At 36.6% G+C, this 21,435-nt stretch overlaps 1 protein-coding gene across 3 annotated transcripts in view; it reads right to left on the bottom strand.

Moving 5' to 3' along the window:
* PDS5A (PDS5 cohesin associated factor A) overlaps positions 1–21,435 on the bottom strand; it is a 166,836-nt gene that overhangs the window by 15,563 nt on the left and 129,838 nt on the right. For all 3 annotated transcript variants that reach the window (XM_049886936.1, XM_049886938.1, XM_049886937.1), the window contains 9 exons: positions 20,736–20,859; positions 20,222–20,426; positions 19,635–19,749; positions 13,393–13,525; positions 12,725–12,844; positions 9,569–9,631; positions 8,099–8,244; positions 6,759–6,867; positions 1,379–1,731 (listed from right to left, as the gene is read on the bottom strand). In XM_049886936.1, the coding sequence (XP_049742893.1) occupies positions 1,379–1,731; positions 6,759–6,867; positions 8,099–8,244; positions 9,569–9,631; positions 12,725–12,844; positions 13,393–13,525; positions 19,635–19,749; positions 20,222–20,426; positions 20,736–20,859 (1,368 nt within the window). The remainder of the gene's footprint in view (positions 1–1,378; positions 1,732–6,758; positions 6,868–8,098; positions 8,245–9,568; positions 9,632–12,724; positions 12,845–13,392; positions 13,526–19,634; positions 19,750–20,221; positions 20,427–20,735; positions 20,860–21,435) is intronic.

Genomic DNA, 21,435 nt, shown 5'->3' with positions numbered 1-21,435 from the left:
ACTTAAGGCTTTCACGGGTCATTTTAGGATGATAAATACCACAGAAATTCACCTTTACAGGTGATGGTTAGCATTTTACAGCAGGTCACTTTTTATATATGCAAAATGATTAGAAAAGAGAAAGCAGAAATATTAGTTTGTAATTCTGGAGCGCTTAAAATCAAACCATACCAAACCTGTTGCTGTTGAATTGATTCCGACTCATAGCAACCCAATAGGACAGAGCAGAACAGCCCCATAAGGTTTCTAAGGAGTGGGTGGTGGATTTGAACTGCTGATCTTTTGGTTAGCAGCCATAGCTCTTAATCACTGTGCCACCAGGGCCAGGGTTTATCCTAGCATGGTTGGGAAATAAGAGGCACTTACAGTATATTGAGATTTAATCACTCTAAACCTCAGAATTTCATAAATGGTAATTTTAAAATGTACTCACAAACACATTTGCTTCAAAGACATTATACTTTATAAAAATACTGATGCAGAGTGGTCAAGGTATCCTGAGATGATCAAAGCTGAGACTCTTCCCTGCAGGGAACTTAAGATGCTTTTAACTAATGTATGGGTATATATGATTTAGGTACACAGGATAAAAGAAGGCACAACGCTAAGTTCTAATTGTAGGCCAAGTAAGGATTTACACAACATTTAGATCACCACCTGGAGCATCACTGTTATAGTTTGGAGAATCTGACATCTTAGCCCAAGGGTGATCAAAGATGAGCAATCATGAGCTTATTTCATTGGGAGCAAAGGTGAAAGCTGATTTATATTAGGATTAACCGTTATATTTTTTTACAGTTATATAACTGTAACAAGGGGAACTAAAGGGCAGGATATTCTTGTTCATGTTTCATGGTGTCTATCTTGTTTATTTCGGGACCTTTGTATCCACCTATACCCGTTCTGCCGAGTCGATTCAGACTCATAGCACCCCTGTAAGACAGAGTAGAACTGCCCTATATGGTTTCCAAGGAGCGCCTGGTGGATTCAAACTATCGATCTTCTGGTTAGGAGCCACAGCTCTGAACCACTATGCTACCGGGGTTTCCTCTGTATCCAAGAGGTAGCCTTTTACATTAAGTAAATCCTACACAATCAATCATTTGAGGAATACTAAGCAAAAGTTAATAGTCTGCTTGATAATAAACAGAAACATCAAACTACCACACACTAAAATTAACCACAGAAAGAAGGGAGATCTCTTTTCAAATCGATGTCTTAAAATTGGAGGTTATAGGACGAATACCATTACAACCTACTCAGAAAAACCAAGGACAGTTTTCACTACCAAATGCCTAGGTGTTTGGGGTTGACTGGCACATACTACTAATAAACAAAACATCTAAATTCATAGTTCAGAAACAATTGTGTATGTTACCTTTGTAAGTCAATTTGTCTCTCTGCTGGTAATGCCTTTTTGGCTATGTCTTGCAATTTGGGTGCTTTGGCATTAACTGCTTCCAAACTCCCAGGGCTCTCTTGACTGACTGCTGCTCTCTTTCTTCCCTTGCCAACTGGTTTATTTATATCATCATTTTTGGTTGTATTGCCCTGAGATTCGGACTTGGGTCGACGTCCTCTCCTTGGTTTGGAAGGGGCAGGTGGTCCCGATTCATCTACTTTCTCATCTGTTTGTTGCTGGATATTTTCTGCCCCAGCTGCTGCTGCTGTTCTTTTCTTTCCTCGATCACTGCTGATGTTGCCCTGGGTAGCCTGATCAGAATTAATCTCCTAAAAGAGCATAAAACAATTTATATAAACACAAATTCCTTAAATATCAACAATCTGTACTGGAAAGAAGTATTGTGAAAGTATTTTAAAGGAATCGAGGTTCCAGGGCTTCTAGTTAATTACATTCATTAGGAATGTGAGCTCCTTGAGAGCAGGGACCGTGCCCAATGCTACCATGATGATTGATACATATAATTTGCTCAATAAATGCTTATGAAAATACGCAGGCAGTATATAAAAAATAGACAAAATCTACTCAGCTTTGCTCTTCAACCCGAGTTGACCAAATGAAAGGTCCTTTCCCTCTAAATTTTTCACTTTTTAAAACATAGGTATATATTCTCATAACTCAATATGCTCTATTCTTTCTCTATGATGCACCTAACTATAAAAATCACTATTACACCCTTCTGTGACATGAAGTTCTTTAATCTCTCATTGTATTACTATGTATTCATTCTGTAAATTTTGTTCCTTTTTACTGCATTAATCATTAGCTTTCTACTTTTCCTGGTCATTTCCTTTTCCTCCTTTTAGTTTAGCATATATGTGATATATATAAGGTCATCCTAAATATTCAAAGTAATAAAATTGCATTTTAATATAAAAGACATATGGACATTTATGAAGAACAATATTTTTCGAATAAAAGTGACCTTCACCATCAAACCTGAAGTAGAAATCATTCATTCCACAAGTGAATGAATGAACAACTGAATGTCTATTAGGTGAGGTGGCTGTTGGGTATAGGTTGAGGACCAAAAGCACTATGGTTCCTGTCCTCGTGTACACTAGTATGAGAGGTGACCAATTTAAAAAAAGTATATAAATAAATATATAATTACAAATTACCCGAAGAGCTAAGAGGTTAAAAGAACAGAGCACTCCAAAAAGTCAGAGGAAACACCAATTTCTAATTTGTCCTTTTGGGGATATATTATTTAACCTGTCACACAAAAAAACAGTGAATTATTCTATAGAAAGGAAACAGGCACATAAAGTACCTGAACAGGGGAAGAACTTGGTGGATTTAAGGAACCTGGACCATGAGGAGTGATGAGAACATGGTATAAAATAAAGTAGAAGAAGCAAGCATGGGCCAGATCATGAAGGCCTTATAGGACATATTAAGAAATTTGATTTTATTCTTATTCCAAGTGCTAAAGAAAGTCATTGAAGGACTTTCCGCAAGCACAAACATAACCCAAATTACATTTTAATGCTATATAATGACTGGACTGGAAGGGAGCGAAAAAAATTACAAAAGCATCAGAAGTTGGGGAGGAAAAGAAAAATACATTATGGGCAAAATACGAACAGGCAATTCACAAAAGAGCACATCCAAATGGTCAACTAACACTGGGGGATGCTCAAATTCACTGCTGCTTAGAGAAATGCAAATTAAAACAATAGTAGGATATTAGGTATTTTCGGCATTTTTTTTTTTTTAATTTCATTGTGGTAAAACATAAATAACACAGCATTTGCTATTTCAACATTTTTTTACGTGTACAACTCAGTGACATTAATTACATTCACCATGTTGTGCAACCATCATCACTATCCACTTCCATTTTTTTCCCCACCATTAACAGAAACTCAGTGTCACTTAAGCAAAAACTCCCCCTTTCCTCTTCCTACCTGCTCCTGGTAACCCTAATAAACTCTGGTCTCTATGATTCATCTAAGTGGGATCCTACAATATTTGTCCTTTTGTGGTTGAGCTATTTTATAAGCACAATGTTTTCAAGGTTCATTCATGTCGTAACATGTATCAGAACTTCATTTCTCTTTAGGGTTGAATAGTACTCAATATAATAAACAACACACATTGTATGTGTATCACATTTTGTGTATTCATTCATCTGTTCATGGACACTTTGGTTGTTTCTACCTTTTGGCTGTTATGAATAATGCTGACATGAACACTGGTGTACCAGCATCTGTTTGGGCCCCTGATTTCAAGTCTTTTGGGTGTATACCTAAGGAGTAAAATTGTTCGGTCATCTATTAATTCTATGTTTAACTTTTTGGGGAGCCACCAAACTTTTCCACAGTGGCTGCACCGTATTACATTCTTACCAGCAATGGATGAGGGGGTATCAGAGTTGATTAGTTGAAAAAAATTCAAAAGAACTGTAACATCTGCTGTTGGTGGGTATGTAGAGGAAAAAGTAGTCTCATACCCTGCTGGTAGAAATGTCAAGCGTTCCAATCTTTCTGGAAAGCAATAGGAAATATCTAAAATCTGTAATACATTTACCCTTTGACCAGCAATTCTATTCCTGGAAATTTAGCCCATAGAAATAAAAGTAAATAAGAATAAATACGAAAAGATATTCATTTTAACATTGTTTATAGTGGCAAAAAAGGGAAACAAAGTATGTATGTGTATAAAAAAGTATACATACATAAAAACTGAAAGTAGAGAAAAATATGGACACTTAAGTATTAAAAAGGAAAAAAGATTGTACTAAAAATCATTTACAGTCACATTTACACATTTATGAAAATTATACAAGTGTATATGAATAAAGAACTCATGTAAAAACCAAATAAAGAGGGAATGGTTGGTCAGCTACAGGTACCAAGAAAAGGAAGACTTCTAGAGGACACCGGCAGTACTGCTACCTGAACCCACAGGAAATGTATGTTTTGTTACTTTGTTTTACAGTACTTCTCTTATTCATTCTTCTTATTACAATTTGGTTTCCCTCAGAGTAAAAATAATGTGTTGATTTGTAAACATGTACACACACACACACACACGATTTTGAAATAATAAAGAAATAACCACATAAACTTATGGGGGCCTGATGAGAATTTATTGAGCTTTGCCAAAATACAACCCCTGTGTCTTCAAGCTAAAGCGAGTTTGTTAAAACATTCTTTGGAAGTGTTAAAACTAAGTGTTAGGAACAATATTACAGATTAATCAGAAAGTAAAGTTTGGCCTCTCAGAAATTTTGAATTAAAAAATCTAATTTATCAAAATTATATACAGGTTTTATTAGCTATACATTAAGATCCCTTCTAAAACTCATAATCTAAAATTTTCTTTGACAGTTGCTGGAAGTATTTCATTATCAAAGTATTTGCATTCCCATTGTTGTTAGCTGCCATTGAATCGGCCCCTGATCCTACGCACAACATGGAGCTGACGCCATGCACAAAAGAAATGGGAAGCTGCCCAGTCCTGAGCCATGCCCATGACTGGTTGTGGATCAGACTAGTTTTCAATGGTTGATTTTCAGAAGTAGATCGCCAGGCCTTTCTTTCTAGTTTGTTTTAGTCTGGAAGTTCCACTGAAACCTGTTCAGCATCACAGCAACACACAAGCCTCCACTGACGGGTGGTGACTGTGCATGATGTGCACTGGCCAGGAATTGAACCCGGGTCTCCTGCATGGATGGTAAGAATTCTACCACTGAATCACCGCTGGCCCCTCATATCACCTCTTAATGTGTATTACATGTTTACCTGAATGTCTACAGCAATATGCATTTTTGCATCTAAGCTTATGTCAAGACTGTTAAAATTTACATAAGGATCCTTCAATATTCAAATCTAGTGGGTTCCTGAATTCAAAGAGTTTTGATAGTAAGAAGTATCCTTTTACCGGCAATCTACTGACATGATGAGTTTCAGATCGTGAGGAGCAAGAATTGGGACAGTATGAGACTTATCCCAAAATTTATCCATACTTGTTCAGTTTCTGAGTTCAGATAATGTGAGCTTGGGTAGGAAGAGTTCAGCTATTGTGTATAGTCTATTTTATGTACCCAAAAGTAATAATATCTAAAATGTTTGATGACCACCACAAATACATGGCGGGCAACAAAAAGATAAGCATGTCAAGAACATGATTCTATATGGCCCCCGGACATCCTTTCAGCTCAGTAATGAGGCCACTCCTGAGGTTCACACTTCAGCCAAAGATTGAACAGGCCCAGGGAACAAAACAAGACTAAAGAGGCGCACCCACCCTGGGGCAGGGACTGGAGGCAGGAGGGAACAGGAAAGCTGGTAATAGGGAGCCCAGGGTTGAGAAGGGAGAGTGTTGACAGGTTGTGGGGTTGTTAACCGGTGCCATAGAACAACGTGTGTACTGTTTGATGAGAAACTAGTTTGTTCTGTAAACCTTCATCTAGAGTTGAAAGAAAAAAAAATAAAAAAATCACCAAAATAAATAAATAAAAAGAACATGATTCTGTGGGAAAACAAATATTTGATGGTATCTTCATATCATTTCTACTGAGGTAGGTTATATTTCATTTTTACAGTTGAATGAAAGTTTAGAAAAGTCAAATAATCTACCTAAGAATACACAGCCAGTGAGTGGAGGAGCCAGGACTCAGACTCAGGTTTGTCTGATGCTCCTACCAATTACGTTAGTGTTCTTTTGCTTCCGCAAAAAAGGTTGAGAAAAGTGGGTGCCGCAGTAAGAAGGTCAACAACAAAGAATATAGTGATTAAACAAAACTCAAAGTTTTAAAGGCTAAATTATAAGTTTAACTTTATTAAAGTAAAATTTTTTGTGGTAAATAAAATATATGTAATAAAACATTTGCCAATTCAACAATTTTTATATGCAAAATCAATGACACTGATGTGGCTTATCACACTGTAAAACCATCACCACAAGCCTCCTCCAGATTACTCCACCACCATTTAACAGGAACTCAGCATCCCCCAAACAACGACTCCCACTTTCCCCCCGCCTCCCACTCACCCCTGGCAAGGTTTAACTGCTAAAAGACAAGGGAAACAAAGCAGAGTGCTCTATAATAGAGTATCAATAAACACTCAGTTCCTATTCTTTCAAGAGGCTGGGGAGAGGTTGTGTGGGGAAGGACACCATTATGGCTGGAACCACTTCTGGGGAGCAGCAGCACAGTATTACGAGGGGGTGGTGTATACACACGTTATGTACACTAACCTCCCTGCTGTGGGTTTCCTACACTTACCATAAAGCTGTAATACTAATCTCCACAGGAGAAATTCTCTTGCTAAATTAAAAAATTTACCTTATTCTTTACTGGATCAATATTCTTTACAGGTGTGACTGAAATAATTCTCACAGGGTTCTCTTCGTTTTCACTAACTCCAGTTTCTGCTGCCTCTGAACTCTGTTCCCTGTTGAAGAAAAATATAAACAAGGCTTCTTTATTTCACCACATGACTAAAAAGTTTACTCTCGCACTGTACAGATAAGGAAATCGAGGTTCAGGTTGGCGTAGAAAGATGGCCAAGTGAAGCAAAGTTGGCAAGATTTGGATCTTCTGTGGTTGCAGGCTATTGGTCTATCATGTTAATGATTACCACTTAATCTTAATAATATAAGACAAAAATCGCTGCTTAAAACCACCTGACAAAAAGATTAGTTGTCAAGAAACAAAATAACTACTCTAAGCCTTATCTCTTAGTGAGGATGGAGAGGTAAAATCCTAAAACAAAACTACAACTATAGATCGTAGCACATTACAGTCGTTCTAGTCTGTGTTCTCAATGTTCTGCAAGGTGCTGCAGGGGAGGAGGCTACCAGCAGGAAAGGCCATATGGGAGACGGTCGAGCCCCCACCATCTCTTTAAACCACAGCCGCTCCACATAATTTTATATTTTGGCATTCTACTGCTAAAAATGGTTTTAAAACAACACTGGTTGAGGTGAGTTTATTCTTAAGATTTCATGGGTTTGAAAACAATCTTTAAAAGCCTCACTATTTACTGCTGACAAAGTAGGTCACGTGGAAATTCTCATTGAGTCGCTAAGACAGTGAATGCCTGACATGCTACAATAAACATGGAATATTAAAAAAGCATTGTTAATTCAATTTATTTAAGAGTTATATTTTCATAGATTTCCTAAGTATTGAATTTTCTTATATGGTAGTGTAAACAGTTTGTGATCAGCTGCTAACCAACCTAAAGGTCAGAAGTTCGAACCCACCCAGTGGCGCTGTGAAAGAAAGGACTAGTGATCCGCTTCTGTAATGATCATAGTCAAGAAAACCCTATGAAGCAGTTCTACTCTATAACACATGTGGTCATCATGAGTCGGAATTAACTTGACAGCAGTGGGTTTGGTTTTTGTAGTAAATACTTTCATGTAAATTACTTCTAGCTATAACACAAATTCTTAGTTTTTTTCATTTAACTTTTCTATACACTTAGAATGCTACACTGTTTTAAAATGTAGTTTACTCTGTTTCCCTCATTAATTATGCTAAAATTCATCAGTATTATCTTGTTTCAAGACACTTTCTGAAGGCAGAGGTCTATTTTGTGATACAGTGCTTTAAGAATGTATATTAAAAGATGAACTAAGTGAATAATAGTAATAAAAATAACTGGAGAAAAAAATTGCCTTGATCGGTTTCCGGTTGAAGGGCTCAGGTCTGAATTTACATTGATACTGCTTCCAGTCTCAGCTCCAGTGCTTCTAACATATGGTTTCCTTCCCGTTGCTGATAAAGGCTTGTTTACAGCACCTAGCACTCCAGCAGGTTTTGGCTAAAAATTACACACATGTATGTTATTTTATACCTTACTAAAAGGCATACATACAAATTTAGATACATGTAAGAGATACTGTTTAGCCTAAGCCAAGGAATTGTTACTTTGGAAGTAAACACTCATTTTATTAGAGATGATAATTCTGCAAAATTGTGCTTGTCTTAATACAACTAAAAATTGTAACATTACTTCCACTTAATTGTATAACTAGGAAGTATTTATTATTCCTTATTGCTCAGTCAAGTAAAAAGTACTCCTAGAACAGTAAAATATACAATAAAATGTCTTATAAGCAAATTATTCAATGTATACAATAATAAGTTTGGGAACTGTTTACCAAAAATTAATTTTCCTTTTGTTTTTTTGGTATCATCTGCGATGTGATTAATTACTTTTGTGTTGTTTTACTTTCTAGCCATGGTCTTGTAACTCCCACCCAGGTGATTGTGTGATAGGGTACTTGTGGCCTACTGAGGGGACTGGTCAGTTTTGCCTTAAAAGAGAGCCAATTCCAGAGAAGGGAGGAGCCCACCACCAAGGTAGGAGAGACCAGCAGGAGAGACCCGGGAGCAGGAGATGGTTTAGTGGGCTTCCTGGCCCATGGAGACAGAGAAGGCTGAGTGCCTTTGGCAGAGACTGAAGACCAGGGAGAGGCGTGCCTGTGAGCATGGCTGGGAAGAGGCTATCCTACTGGAAGAACTGTATCTTGAGTGTTCCTTAGTCTGAACTGTAACTTTTACTTCCCTAATAAACCCCATAATTGAGAGTTCTGCATAGCCATTGCAATGAATTATCGAACCCAATAGACAGTGCTGTGGGAGGGACGGTTGGTGTCAGAATTGATGAAGGTGGCAGAGAGAGGAGCATGTCTGAACCCTGCCTCATGGGAATCAGCCTTGTGGATCTTGATTCTCCTTCCCCCTGGTGAAGTTGGAGGAGGTGAGACACTGCCCCCACGCCGTTTTTACACATTGCGGTACTTTTTTAGAATATAAATGAGCTAACTCATCAGTACTTTAAGACTGTTTCTTTTCTTTACCTTACACATCCTAATTTATTATACCATTTATCAGGAAAATCTGCTTTGTGGGTTCTAAATAACTTGAAGCCTATCATTACTGATGAGAACATGTGGGTCCAATTCTTAAGAGTGGTTCATGGCAGAAAAAGCCTGAGAGAACAGGTGCTTTAGAGATACAATACACAACAGGATCTTTAAGAATCAGGAACTATAAATTTTGGGGGACATATAGAGGTTATTTCTAGGAATAGCAGAAGTAATATACATATAAAGACCCCAAAATTCTCTAGCATATAATACCTTTCCTGTTAACAAAAGTACTCTTGTCTCTTCTGAAATATAACTCTTGTCATTACAGAAGTCCTATGGCGGGGGGCGGGGGTGAAAAAAGCAACATTAATCAAAGTGAACATAAGTATTAATTTTTATTATCCTAAACAACACTTTCAGGTTTTGTGCTTTACATTAACAATTACATTTGTGCTAACATACATTATCAATTCAGCAAATAATAAAAACTTATTTAATGAACCACACCATTAAGTCTAGCTTTAAATTAAATCAATGGCAAATAAGACTTAGGTAAATGTCAGAGACAAATTTCTTAGATAGCATTTTAAATGAAATAATAGTCCTATTTTTTTTTCATATGGCTTACGGCAAATGATTTCTATTTCATTCCTTAAACTACCTTCACCTCCTCCACTCTATTATAAACTTTACTTCTTTTGGGCTCCTAAAGTATCCAATATGGTACTATGTGTATACCGGACACTTAGTAGTCACTGGAAATCCTGGTGGTGTAGTGGTTAAGAGCTACAGCTGCTAACCAAAAGGTCAGCAGTTTGAATCCCCCAGGCACTCCCTGGAAACCCTATGGGGCAGTTCTTCTCTGTACTATAGGGTCGCTATGAGTCGGAAATGGACTCAACAGGAACGGGTTTGGTTTTTTGGTAATAGTCACTGGAGTCCTGCTGGTGCAGTGGTTAAGCGTTTAGCTGCTAACCAAGGGGTCATCAGTTCGAATCTACCAGGCGCTCCTTGGAAATGCTATGGAGCAGTTCTACTCTGCCCTATAGGGTCACTATGAGTTGGAATCACCTTGACGACAACAAGTTTTGTTTTTAATAGTCACTGAGAGAACTTCAAGCTGGATCTCAAGAAACTTATTATGGAAAAAAACTGTCACCTTAATTAAAAATACTTTATTACTTAGAACTATAAGTAAATATACTAGCAAAATATAATTAAGTCAATCACAATATTCTTTGGAGGAAATAATATTAACCAATTAATTGATGAATTAAATAGAATGGGGATGGGGATACTGATGATACATTTTTGAAAGCTGCTGTATCTATATAAAACTTAAGAGTTCGAATTTGATCCTTTGATACCTCTCCCCGTTAAATACTCTGAAAAACAGAAAACGAACCAAAATGATGTCACTGAAAAAAAAAATTTACTAGAATCAAAAAGTCCGTTAACTTATATACACACACGCCTGCGCCATGGAACATGGGGCTTAATTCTGTCTGTGAGGAAATCACACTTTTGGCATGTGTGGCAGGCAAAGCTGTATCATTTCTTTTGCACACAGGTTTTATGGAGCTAAAATAAATGTTCCTAAGCTTGAGCACCAAAGTTCACTCACTCTATTTGTGAAGATATACTACAGCATCGCAAGGCTCAATATCTTACCAAACCAAGTTTTCTAGCGTTTCGATTTATAGCAGATGAAAAAGCAACAAATTAGAAAAGAAAATGAGGAAAGTTACATACTGGAAACAGAGTTATTACTAAGAAGGCTAAAACACTAAGTAAGCATCAGCTATCAAAACAAACCACACACACTCAAACACACAAATGCCATTTAGGTATAGTGATGCACAGAATTTAATTCTTAATGATGGTATCATCATTGTTATGAACATTCTATTTAGGTACTAATCCATTCATGAACACTGTGGGTCAGAAATATGGTAAATTTAAAATCAAGAGCCTGCTTAGGAATATTTAAAAAGACCACTAGATTCAATTTGAGAGCAAAGACTTCTGCAATTCTTATTATTCCTAAAAAAGCCAGGTACAGTAAATACTGAATACTAAATCAGTAATGAAGATTTTATTAAAATTTTTGTCAAAGTATGGTTTTCAAAGCAGGAAAGTCTACTTCCTGGAATGTTCTTTTGTAGGATTACTCTGAGGGGGTCTATATAAATGAGACATATCTATAAAAAATATATACAAAATCTTTCTAATTAAAAATATTTAGGCAGTAGGACAAATCTTGAAAGCACTATGCTGAATGAATTAGGTCAGTCACAAAAGGACAAATATTGTGTGAGCCCACTTACATGAAATGGTTAAATGTATAGAGACCAAAGTATTGGTGGCTGTCAGGGGTGGGAGTGGGTGTCTTTGCTTAGGGGTCACTGCGGTGCTGTTAAGTGTGGTGGAATAATTTGGATATGGATAGTGGTGACTGTTGTAAAACATGATGAACATAACTAATGACACTGAATTGTACATGTAAAAAATTGGATATGGCAAATGCTTTCCTATATGTATTTTTATCACACACACAAAAAAATCAGGATTCTGTTTTTTTAAGCAAAGCTCAGGGAAGTTAAGCTTCAAAATGTTACCTTAAGGCAAATAAAGAAAAGACATTAAAAAAAAACCTAAATTAGCTGGAAAATTTATTTACACAGAAAGGTTAATTCTTTGATACCAGAAAAATAAATGAACTATATGTATTAATAATTAATAATACTATTTATTGAGTGATTACAATGTGATAAGCTCTTTTACATAAACCTCTATAGTATATTGGAAATCCTGGTGGCGTAGTGGTTAAGAGCTACGGCTGCTAACCAGAAGGTTGGCAGTTCTGATCTGTACTACAGGGTAGAACTGAATCGACTTGACGCCAAGGAGTTTTTTTTTTATATAGTATATTAGTAATTGAACATAGGTGCTATTATTACATTTTAAAAATGAGAAAGTTATGAGTGGTTGATTAGAAATCTGGTCTATCAGTTGCCAATACCAATTCTATTAACGCTAACATTTTATTTCACATATAGTTGTATATATATATTTACGTTATACTTGTCTGCAAAAACACTGGCAGTATTTCAATGAAATTAAAATAATTTAAGAAATCCAAAAACTCCTTTTACATATTAGAAATACCCAGAAAAGTAGCTCAGGTAAAAACAGCAACAAAGATTTATGTCTACTTTGAAACACTAAGCTTGATATGTAGTCTCAACTTTGTAAGGTGAGAATATTGTCTTGCAGGGCTCTGGAAGACAACCTCCTATTCCACGAAAAATTCACAGAGGCATTGTTTTTACTCCATAGTCAAGACAATCCAATATCTGCCTGTGGGGCTGACATTAATTGAAATTTAAGTCAGTATAGTACAGTAGAAAAATGAGGGGAAATTACCTTTTCAGGCTGTGTAAAAAATTTCATCGGGAGGACTGGATCCTTTGGTGAATCTGCATTGCACAAAGCACTTTTACTATTTATAACACACAGAGCCACATCACATACTGTATAAAGTTTCTAGAGAGAAAAAAGAAAGAGCAAATGTAACTTTCAGTAGTACAAAATAACCACAAGTCCTAACTATGAGTCAAAAGGAGGATATGTGGTCATTTATTCCTTGATTATTTAATATTGGTGTTTCGCATTTCTTCTCAGGTACCCTCCTGGTAAACAAAATACCTTCTACCTTAATTTAACATGAATATCAAGTACGCATTAAAAAGAATAAACAAAAATGAAAACAAAGGCAGAACAAAAACTCACAAAAAGAATATCCACTTATCCATAACTCTTACCACAAGTTCATAAGATAGCCATAAATTTTATTAGTTCTTATCCTCTTGCTCTGCAAAAGTTTCAGTCTTTTCCAGAGTATTAAAGATTCCCCAAATATTAGAATTCATTTGTAATGAGATGCAATATAAACTGACTATAAATATCCATAAAAAAAAATGTGCAATCTAAATTATTACTTAATGGTCAGGAAAACAGGTGGGCCAAGGGCTGTATTTTTTTTTTTTTTTTCTGTAACATCTTACTACCTACTGGCCTAACATATATCTTACTTCATTTGTCTTGGATTCATCTGGAGACTGGGCATCTCTGGTCAACTTGATGTTCTCTGCCATCTTTTTCATAAAGGCATGGCTATTGTTCTCATTCTTTGTCATTAAAACTTCAAGCATGAACCACAGGCACCTAAGTGGTAAACAGATTCACCTATTAAAACACTAGTGTTAAAAAGCAAAGAAGTCACTTTGAAGACTGAGGTGTGCCTGACCCAAGCCATGGTATTTCCAATCACCTCATATGCATGTGAAAGCTAGACAATGAATAAGGAAGGCTGAAGAAGAGTCGATGCCTTTGAATTATGATGCTGGTGAAGAATATGGAATACCACGGACTACCAGAAGAATGAACACATCTGTCTTGGAAGGAGTACAGCCAGATTGCTCCTTAGACGTGCGGATTGTGAGACTTTATCTCACACACTTTGGACATGTTGTCAGGAGGGATCAGTCCCTGGAGAAGGACATCATGCTTGGTAAAGTAGAGGGTCAGTGAAAAAGAGGAGGACCTTCAAACGAAATAGATTGACACAGCAGCTGCAAAAATGGGCTCAAACACAGCAGCAATTGTGAGGATGGCACAGGACTGGGCAGTGTTGTTCTGTTGTACATAGGGTTGTTATGACTCAGAACCAACTTTATGGTACCTAACGACTCTGAGAAGATACAGGTACTTTTGCTTAATGGAATAAATACCTTGTTGGGAACTTTTGTCGCCTGCCTCTATCACTGAAATCTCTCATGAAGCATCTAAAGGGAGCACTTGCATTTCTAAATAAAAAAAAAGTGGGTCCCAAATCTGGGTGAACATTAGAATCACTTGGGGAACATAAATCAACAACTCTGGGGGTAGAGTCTAGAAATTTATGTTTTTAATAAGTTCCCAGGATGATTCTTAAGCAGTCAGTGACACAAAACCCACTGCTTTACTGAATCAACATAGAAGAAATCATTTGATGATCCTCTATGTGAAGGTCCTCGCGTATATTCCATGTGAGTGTATTAAGAGACTACGTCACACAGAGACACATACATAAATGTGTGCCAATATAATGTAGATATGACTCCTTGAAGTAACTGCAAAAAGTGTAACAGTCCTATGATAAGAATGCCAATACTACCTTAATTTTTTGCAAATACTCTAAGACTATGTGCTAACTACATATATATATACACACACACATACACACACACACATAAAAGACTGCATTTTTCTGAAATTACAATGTTTTGAAAACTTTGGAACCATGTATCTCACATCTCTGTTATCCTGGTTACTGCCAAAGAAATGTAATTCCTTATGTTTACCCATTCTCTCGAGTGCACTGATTCTAATGCTGTGCTTCTTGCTTTACCTAACAGGGTTGATTCCTCTTTTCCCACAACCTTTCACCGTGCTCTCTGGAACCTACTTTCCACAGCAAACAAACTTCAGTAAATGCTCACTGCTCCATCTTGCTGTAACTGAAAACCAAGCTCTCACCTGAGAATAATACTTGCCTTGCATCCCTCTTAAGTTACAGATGCTCATTCTATCACACGCATACTTAGGGTTGGAAAAGTGGGTTCAACCTCTATCTTCCTCAATGTTCATGCCAGTAAATTATTTTTCTACATTTGTGTAAAATTATTCCTAGGACGCTTATGCCATTTGGCTATGTCACCTATCTAACACCCTGACGTTCTTTTCATTCACTTAAGCCTCTGGATTATAGCTTTCCTGAACTCCATCCTTAGGTCCAGGTCATTTTTCTGGGCAACCTATCTAACAATTTACTTCCTTGTTTCTTGATCTTTTGATTTCTGATTAATTTTACCTTCACCCTTCATTTAAGTTAATCTACTCCCTCAGACATTCCTAAACCTTGCTGGTCCTTAGAACTGATACACCTGTGAAATAGATTCAGCTATCTCATTTTCCTTCAGATATTTATACAACTGTGTTCTTTGACATCTTCTTTCTTCACTCTTTACTTCACTCCCTCTAGTTTACACTCCATGAGCCAACATTTTAACCACTCTTGAAAATAGTCTCAAGTCTCTTACTACTTTTCCTTCTGGCACATTTACTTTGAAAAACTTAAAACCTGGAACAATCTAAGTCTTCTTGGTAGCTACATCTAGAATGCTAGGAAGAAGGACCTAGCGGTCTACTTCTGAAAAGAATTAGCCGGTGAAAACTTTACAAATAGTAGCAGAATATTGTCTGATATAGTGCTGGAAGATGAGCCCAAACCTAGAAAATTGATTTTATTCTCTTCCTCTCTCTTTTTATATCCTTAGGATCCCATTCATTCCTCGTTTTGGAGATCATATCTTATTTTATTACCACCATTCTTTCCTTTGCCCACAACCACATCCTCATCTCCTGGCTCTTTTCTGGAGACCTTCTATTGCTTTCTTCCTTCTCTATTCACAACAGAATCTCTATAAAGATTTGTCTACATTATCTTCACTCCTTATCTCATGGCAATTAAGCTTTTACCTCCATTACAGCCACCCATGCACAGTTACCATTAACTGCTTTGTTGCTAAATTCAAAGGGCACTTACTAGCTGTGTGACCATACCCTTGGTCATGTCTTCATTTGTAAAATGGGAACAACAGTAATTACTTCCAGGAATTGTTTTTGAGGATTAAATGAGATAATATTTGTAGAATACTTGACATATAGTAAATGCTTGATAAATATTCACTGGTTACTGACCATTCCTTCTCCTTTATACTTTTTCTCTCTATAACACTGTACTGGCTTTTATTTTACTCCTTGGCTATTTCTCCACCAGGTCCTTTTTGAGTCTCTTTTCTGTTTCTTTTCAGCAAATCTTGGTGTCCCTTAGTGATCTGCCCAAAGCTTTTAGTTTCAGAACACCTGTTCTTCTGTCTTCTTCCTCCTATTTTTAATGTCTGACTTGCCCTCAAGTGTGGGTTATGTGCCTATTCTAGGTGTTCCCACAGTAACAATGCACCTATCACACTATAATTGCCTTTTCACCATTCTGCATCCCTCACTGGACTGTAAATCTTATGGGAGCAGATAAGATGTCCATATTATATAACACTGTATCCCAAGGAACTAGGATAGCACCTGGCATGTTGAAGGTACTTCATTATAAATACAGTATTTGTTAATGAAGTATGTACAAACAGAGAAAAAAGTATGGAAAGATACCGACCAAATTGTTAAAAGCAATGGATATGTGTAGGTATCTATATTCTCATTTTTCATACTGAATATAATAGTGGTACAATAAAGAAAAGTCGTTATAAAGGAGTTTTAAAGGCTATATTTAAGTATGATTTTTCAAATTAAAATATATTGCTACTAGGATAATAAGAGGTATCAATCACCATAAAGTTAAGTGACCAATTTTAAAAAGTATTTTTTAACACTTCAAATTACATGATAATTTAAAATGAATGTGTAAAGATACTCAAGGGTGTTACACGCTAGAGAGAACAAAGAAAAATCACTAGGTCACCATCTAAATCAGTCAAAGGAAAAACTAGAGAACTGAGAAGAAAATGAATCACTGATTTTAATTCTAACTCCGATCACTTCATGTTTTTCAGTACTATTTCCACATTATAGCTACCTCTCAAAAGGCTAATCCTTCTTCCACACTGCTGCCTTGCAATCTGAATACAGCTAAAAGGCTCTCCAATATAAATCCTCTTATTCTAGGCAAATACAACCATTACTTTTTCATTACATGAAAGTACTTTCTGAAAAATTCCTACAGAAAAGTTATTTTTTTAAAGCACATAAAACAGTAAAAATTTAGAACTGGAAGACATTTTAGGAATTACCTATTTCGAATTCTGCATGTTACAGATAAGGCAACTGAAGCCTAGGGAACTAAAGTTCTTAGTCGTGTAGCTGGGACTAGAACCTACGTCTCCTAAAATCTAAACATTTGACTTCTTAAAATATATACCTAACCAAATATGGCTTTAAAGAAATTTTAAAATTTACAAATAACTATTTTTAAGCATTTGAAATATAAAAGCAACATCACTGGAATGATATGTTGGAAGCAACAACAACGGAATTGCAAACCTCTAAACGTAAGGAGTTCATAGCCCATCAAGTGTTCGAGTAGAAGCCAGATATCAGAAGAGATTTTTTTTTTAATTGTGCTTTAAGTGAAAGTTTATAGCTCAAGTTAGTTTCTCATACAAACATTTATACACACATTGTAATGTGACCCTAGTTGCTCTCCCTATAATGTGACAGCACACTCTTCCTTTCCACCCCGGATTTCTCGTGTCCATTCAACCAATTCCTGTCCCTTTCTGCCTTCTCATCTCGCCTCTGGACAGGAGTTGCCCATTTAGTCTCATGTATCTATCTGCTTGAACGAAGAACACTCTTCATGAGTATCATTTTATGGCTTACAGTCCAGTCTAATCTTTGTCTGAAGAGTTGGCTTTGGGAATGGTTTTAGTTCTGGGTTAACAGAGAGCCCGGGGGCCATGTCTTCCAGGTCCCTCCAGTCTCAGTCAGACCATTAAGTCTGGTAGAAAAGGGATTCTTCATAGTAATGTTGAAAAGATGCAATACCTCTTACAATTTTAAGATTTTTATAAAACTGACACAACAATTTCAATGACCAAAGCTACAGGAGGCAGAGATGAATGTTGAATAGGGCCTTAAATAAGATTAGGGATAAGGCTTACTGTCCCACATAGAAAAATTGTAATACGTAAAATATAAGCTGAATCAAAGCAAAAACATAGCAATGGGGGAAGAAAGTAAATACTGCTTTAAAGTTTCTTATAGTTCATTTGTAGGCAATCCTAGGCCTCCTTTCACTCTGTATCATATACAAACTTCCATTTTACATCAACAACAAACACTTCATGAGTGTTTACTTGCCTGTCTTTCCTCTAGAGACAAATTTTCCTGTATATATCCCTGTAAATCTAGTATATCAAATCTAATTTTGTATTACTACAGTCCTACTTCGGAATATTGTGTGTGTGCACGCACACATGTATTTTTAATTAATTTTTATTAAGCTTCAAGTGAACATTTACCATTCCAATCAGTCTGTCACATGTAGGTTTACATACATCTTACTCCCTTCTCCCACTTGCTCTCCCCCTATTCAGTCAGTCCTTTCAGTCTCTCGTTTTGTGCCAATTTTGCCATCTTCCCTCTCTCTCTATCTTCCCATCCCCCCTCCAGTCAAGAGTTGCCAACACACTCTCCAGTGTCCACCTAATTTAATTGGCTCACTCTTCATCAGCATCTCTCTCCCCGCCACTGACCAGTCCTTTTCATGCCTGATGAGTTGTCTTCGGGGATGGTTCCTGTCCTGTGCCATCAGAAGTTCTGGGGAGCATTGTTTCTGGGATTCCTCTAGTCGCTTTCGTTTATCATTAGGTATGGTCTTTTTATGAGAATCTGGGGTCTGTATCCCATTGGCCTCCTGCTCCCTCAGGAGTTGTCTGTTGTGCTCCCTAGCAGGGCAGACATCGATTGTGGCCGGGCACCAACTAGTTCTTCTGGTCTCAGGATAATGTAGGTCTCTGGTTCATGTGGCCCTTTCTCTCTCTTGGGTTCTTAGTTGTCGTGTGGCCTTGGTGTTCTTCCTTTGCCTTTGCTCCAGGTGGGTTGAGACCAACTGATGTATCTTAGATGGCCACTTGTTGGCATTTAGGACCCCAGGCGCCACAATTCAAAGTGGGATGCAGAATGTTTTCGTAATAGAATTATTTTGCCCGTTGACTTAGAAGTCTCCTCAAACCATGTTCCCCAGATCCCAGCCCCTGCTCCGCTGACCTTTGAAGCTTTCATTTTATCCCGGAAACCTCTTTGCTTTTAGTCCAGTCCAATTAGGCTAACCTTCCTTGTATACACATGTATTTTTAAGGTATTACCTTGTGAGGCTGCACGTAATGTTTAGTTTTAAGTAGTGAACTTTTCACTACATGGCGTTCTAAATTATCAAAGTGATCAAACTGAAGCCCTTCTTAGTACACACAGTAAAAACCACATAATATAAAAACTAAACCAAACCCCCCTATTCAGAGTTATCAGACAGCTCACCATGAACATACAGAAAAACAAAAAAACAAAAAGAACTTATTAGATGGGAACTCACAATTCACAATAAATGAACACAAACACAAAAAGGTTTTTATTCCAATGGGAACAACAACAGGATATAGTTTAATATTTTTTGAAAAGCAAAAATAATCTTCAGAATTGTTGGAAAAACAATATGACTTACTCTTTGATATCACGAAGCTGATCAACATCTTGGGACCTTGTAAAATCTGGATCATGGGCTAGCAGATGAATCATATATGGAACTACATATTCAGGCAACAGTGACAATAATTTCTCTAAAACAAAAACATTATTATTAATAATAATAGTAGCTTTTATAAAATCTCTTTTTATCTTCAAGTTCCAACCAATTCAGTTTTCATTTCTTCCCTCAATTATTTTTAAATCAGAGGCAACATGGTATCTAGATGACACTAAAATACTTTTACTTCCCCTTTGAAGAATATTAAAGTCAATTAAGATTATATGGTGGGTCCCAGGCAAAACCAGGAAAATAATTCTCTGGACTCTGATGCCTGAGCATTGTGTGCAAATCAAGGCACACTGCTAATCTCATAAGAAAAACGCAAAACAGAAAGCGGAATGTCAGCTTTTACGTAGATCACACTACAATGGAAGCATACTTGAAAACCCCCAGTACTATTATAAGCTATAATACAGATAAACGAAATTAAAAAAAAAAAAAAAAACTCCACAAATCAATAGACTGACAAGATATATTTGTCCACTGGGAACTTTCAAACTCACCAGTAGCCATGGGGTTCTGCTTAATGTACTCCCTGCGTATACTAATATTTTTCAGTAAGCACTGCCGTGCATGTGCTCTCCTCTCCTTCACAGGATCTTTGGCACACAAGGCAAAGATCGCCATATACTCCAACGGGAGCAGTAACTTCACAAGTGCCTTATGTAGCTTCTGAGCAAATATCTGCCTGACTTGGTAGCATTCATCCTACAGAAGCACAAAAACATAGAAATATTTAAATAGAAATACCAGTACTTTCAAAGCTGGGAAAAAAAAGAAACGAGTAAAAAAAAATTTTTTTTTTTTTTTGGACAAGCCACATTTACAAAAGAGCTATGTAGGCACTGTAAATGTGTGTTTATTTATTTTTTAAACTGTAATTATATTGGGTAAATAAATAACAATATTTGGGAGATATTTAGTTAAAATAATAACATCAATCCATTTTCAGTATTTACTGTAAATGTATTTAATTTTGAAGACTAAGTAATTCACAAAAATGAGATTGTTACTTACATTAATAACAAGTGCACAGAGCTGAAACTGTTCTGGGGTAATAATTTCATGGTAACAAGGTTCCTGAGCAAGCTTCATTATGGCACTACCAGCAGCTAATCGCAAGCGAGACATATCAGATTTACTATAAACAAACAAAAAAGAAATAAACATTTCCTATAACCATTATCATTCATAAAAATGCTTTGACCCCTTTTTGAGTGTAAGGTTCTTAGGATGCTTTATGCTTAAAATGACATAATGTACAAATATGGGAAGGCTGCTTTGAGTTCATGAGCTCAACATATGGAAAAGGGCTCAAAATATCGTGACTTTCTGATAAATGTATCTGCCTTCATTTCTAGTTATGCTCTACCTTAGATCCTCCACCACAGCCAAGCAACTCTGCTTGTTTCACAACCAACACTTTAATGCAACACTAGAGTCATTCACATAAAGAGCTTGTTCCTCGCATTTTAAGAGGAATACATATTCATTGCAGAAAACTTAGTAATAATGAAAAAGAATTAAAAATCAATTATCTACATTTTAAGCCTGTTTCCTACAAATATTTTTTAGGCATGTACATACACATACAATAAGACTCCAGCTTAAGCCTAAACTGAGATTCAGACAGGGATACACATGTTAGATCAAATGGTGAGGACCAGCAGTTAGGAACTGATTTACAAGATAAAAAGGAAGTGGTAACAACATCTAA

The sequence above is a fragment of the Elephas maximus genome, chromosome 5 (genome assembly GCF_024166365.1).
Source record: "Elephas maximus indicus isolate mEleMax1 chromosome 5, mEleMax1 primary haplotype, whole genome shotgun sequence".
Taxonomy (NCBI): Eukaryota; Metazoa; Chordata; class Mammalia; order Proboscidea; family Elephantidae; genus Elephas; species Elephas maximus.
This window is presented reverse-complemented; position numbering and strand designations above follow the sequence as displayed.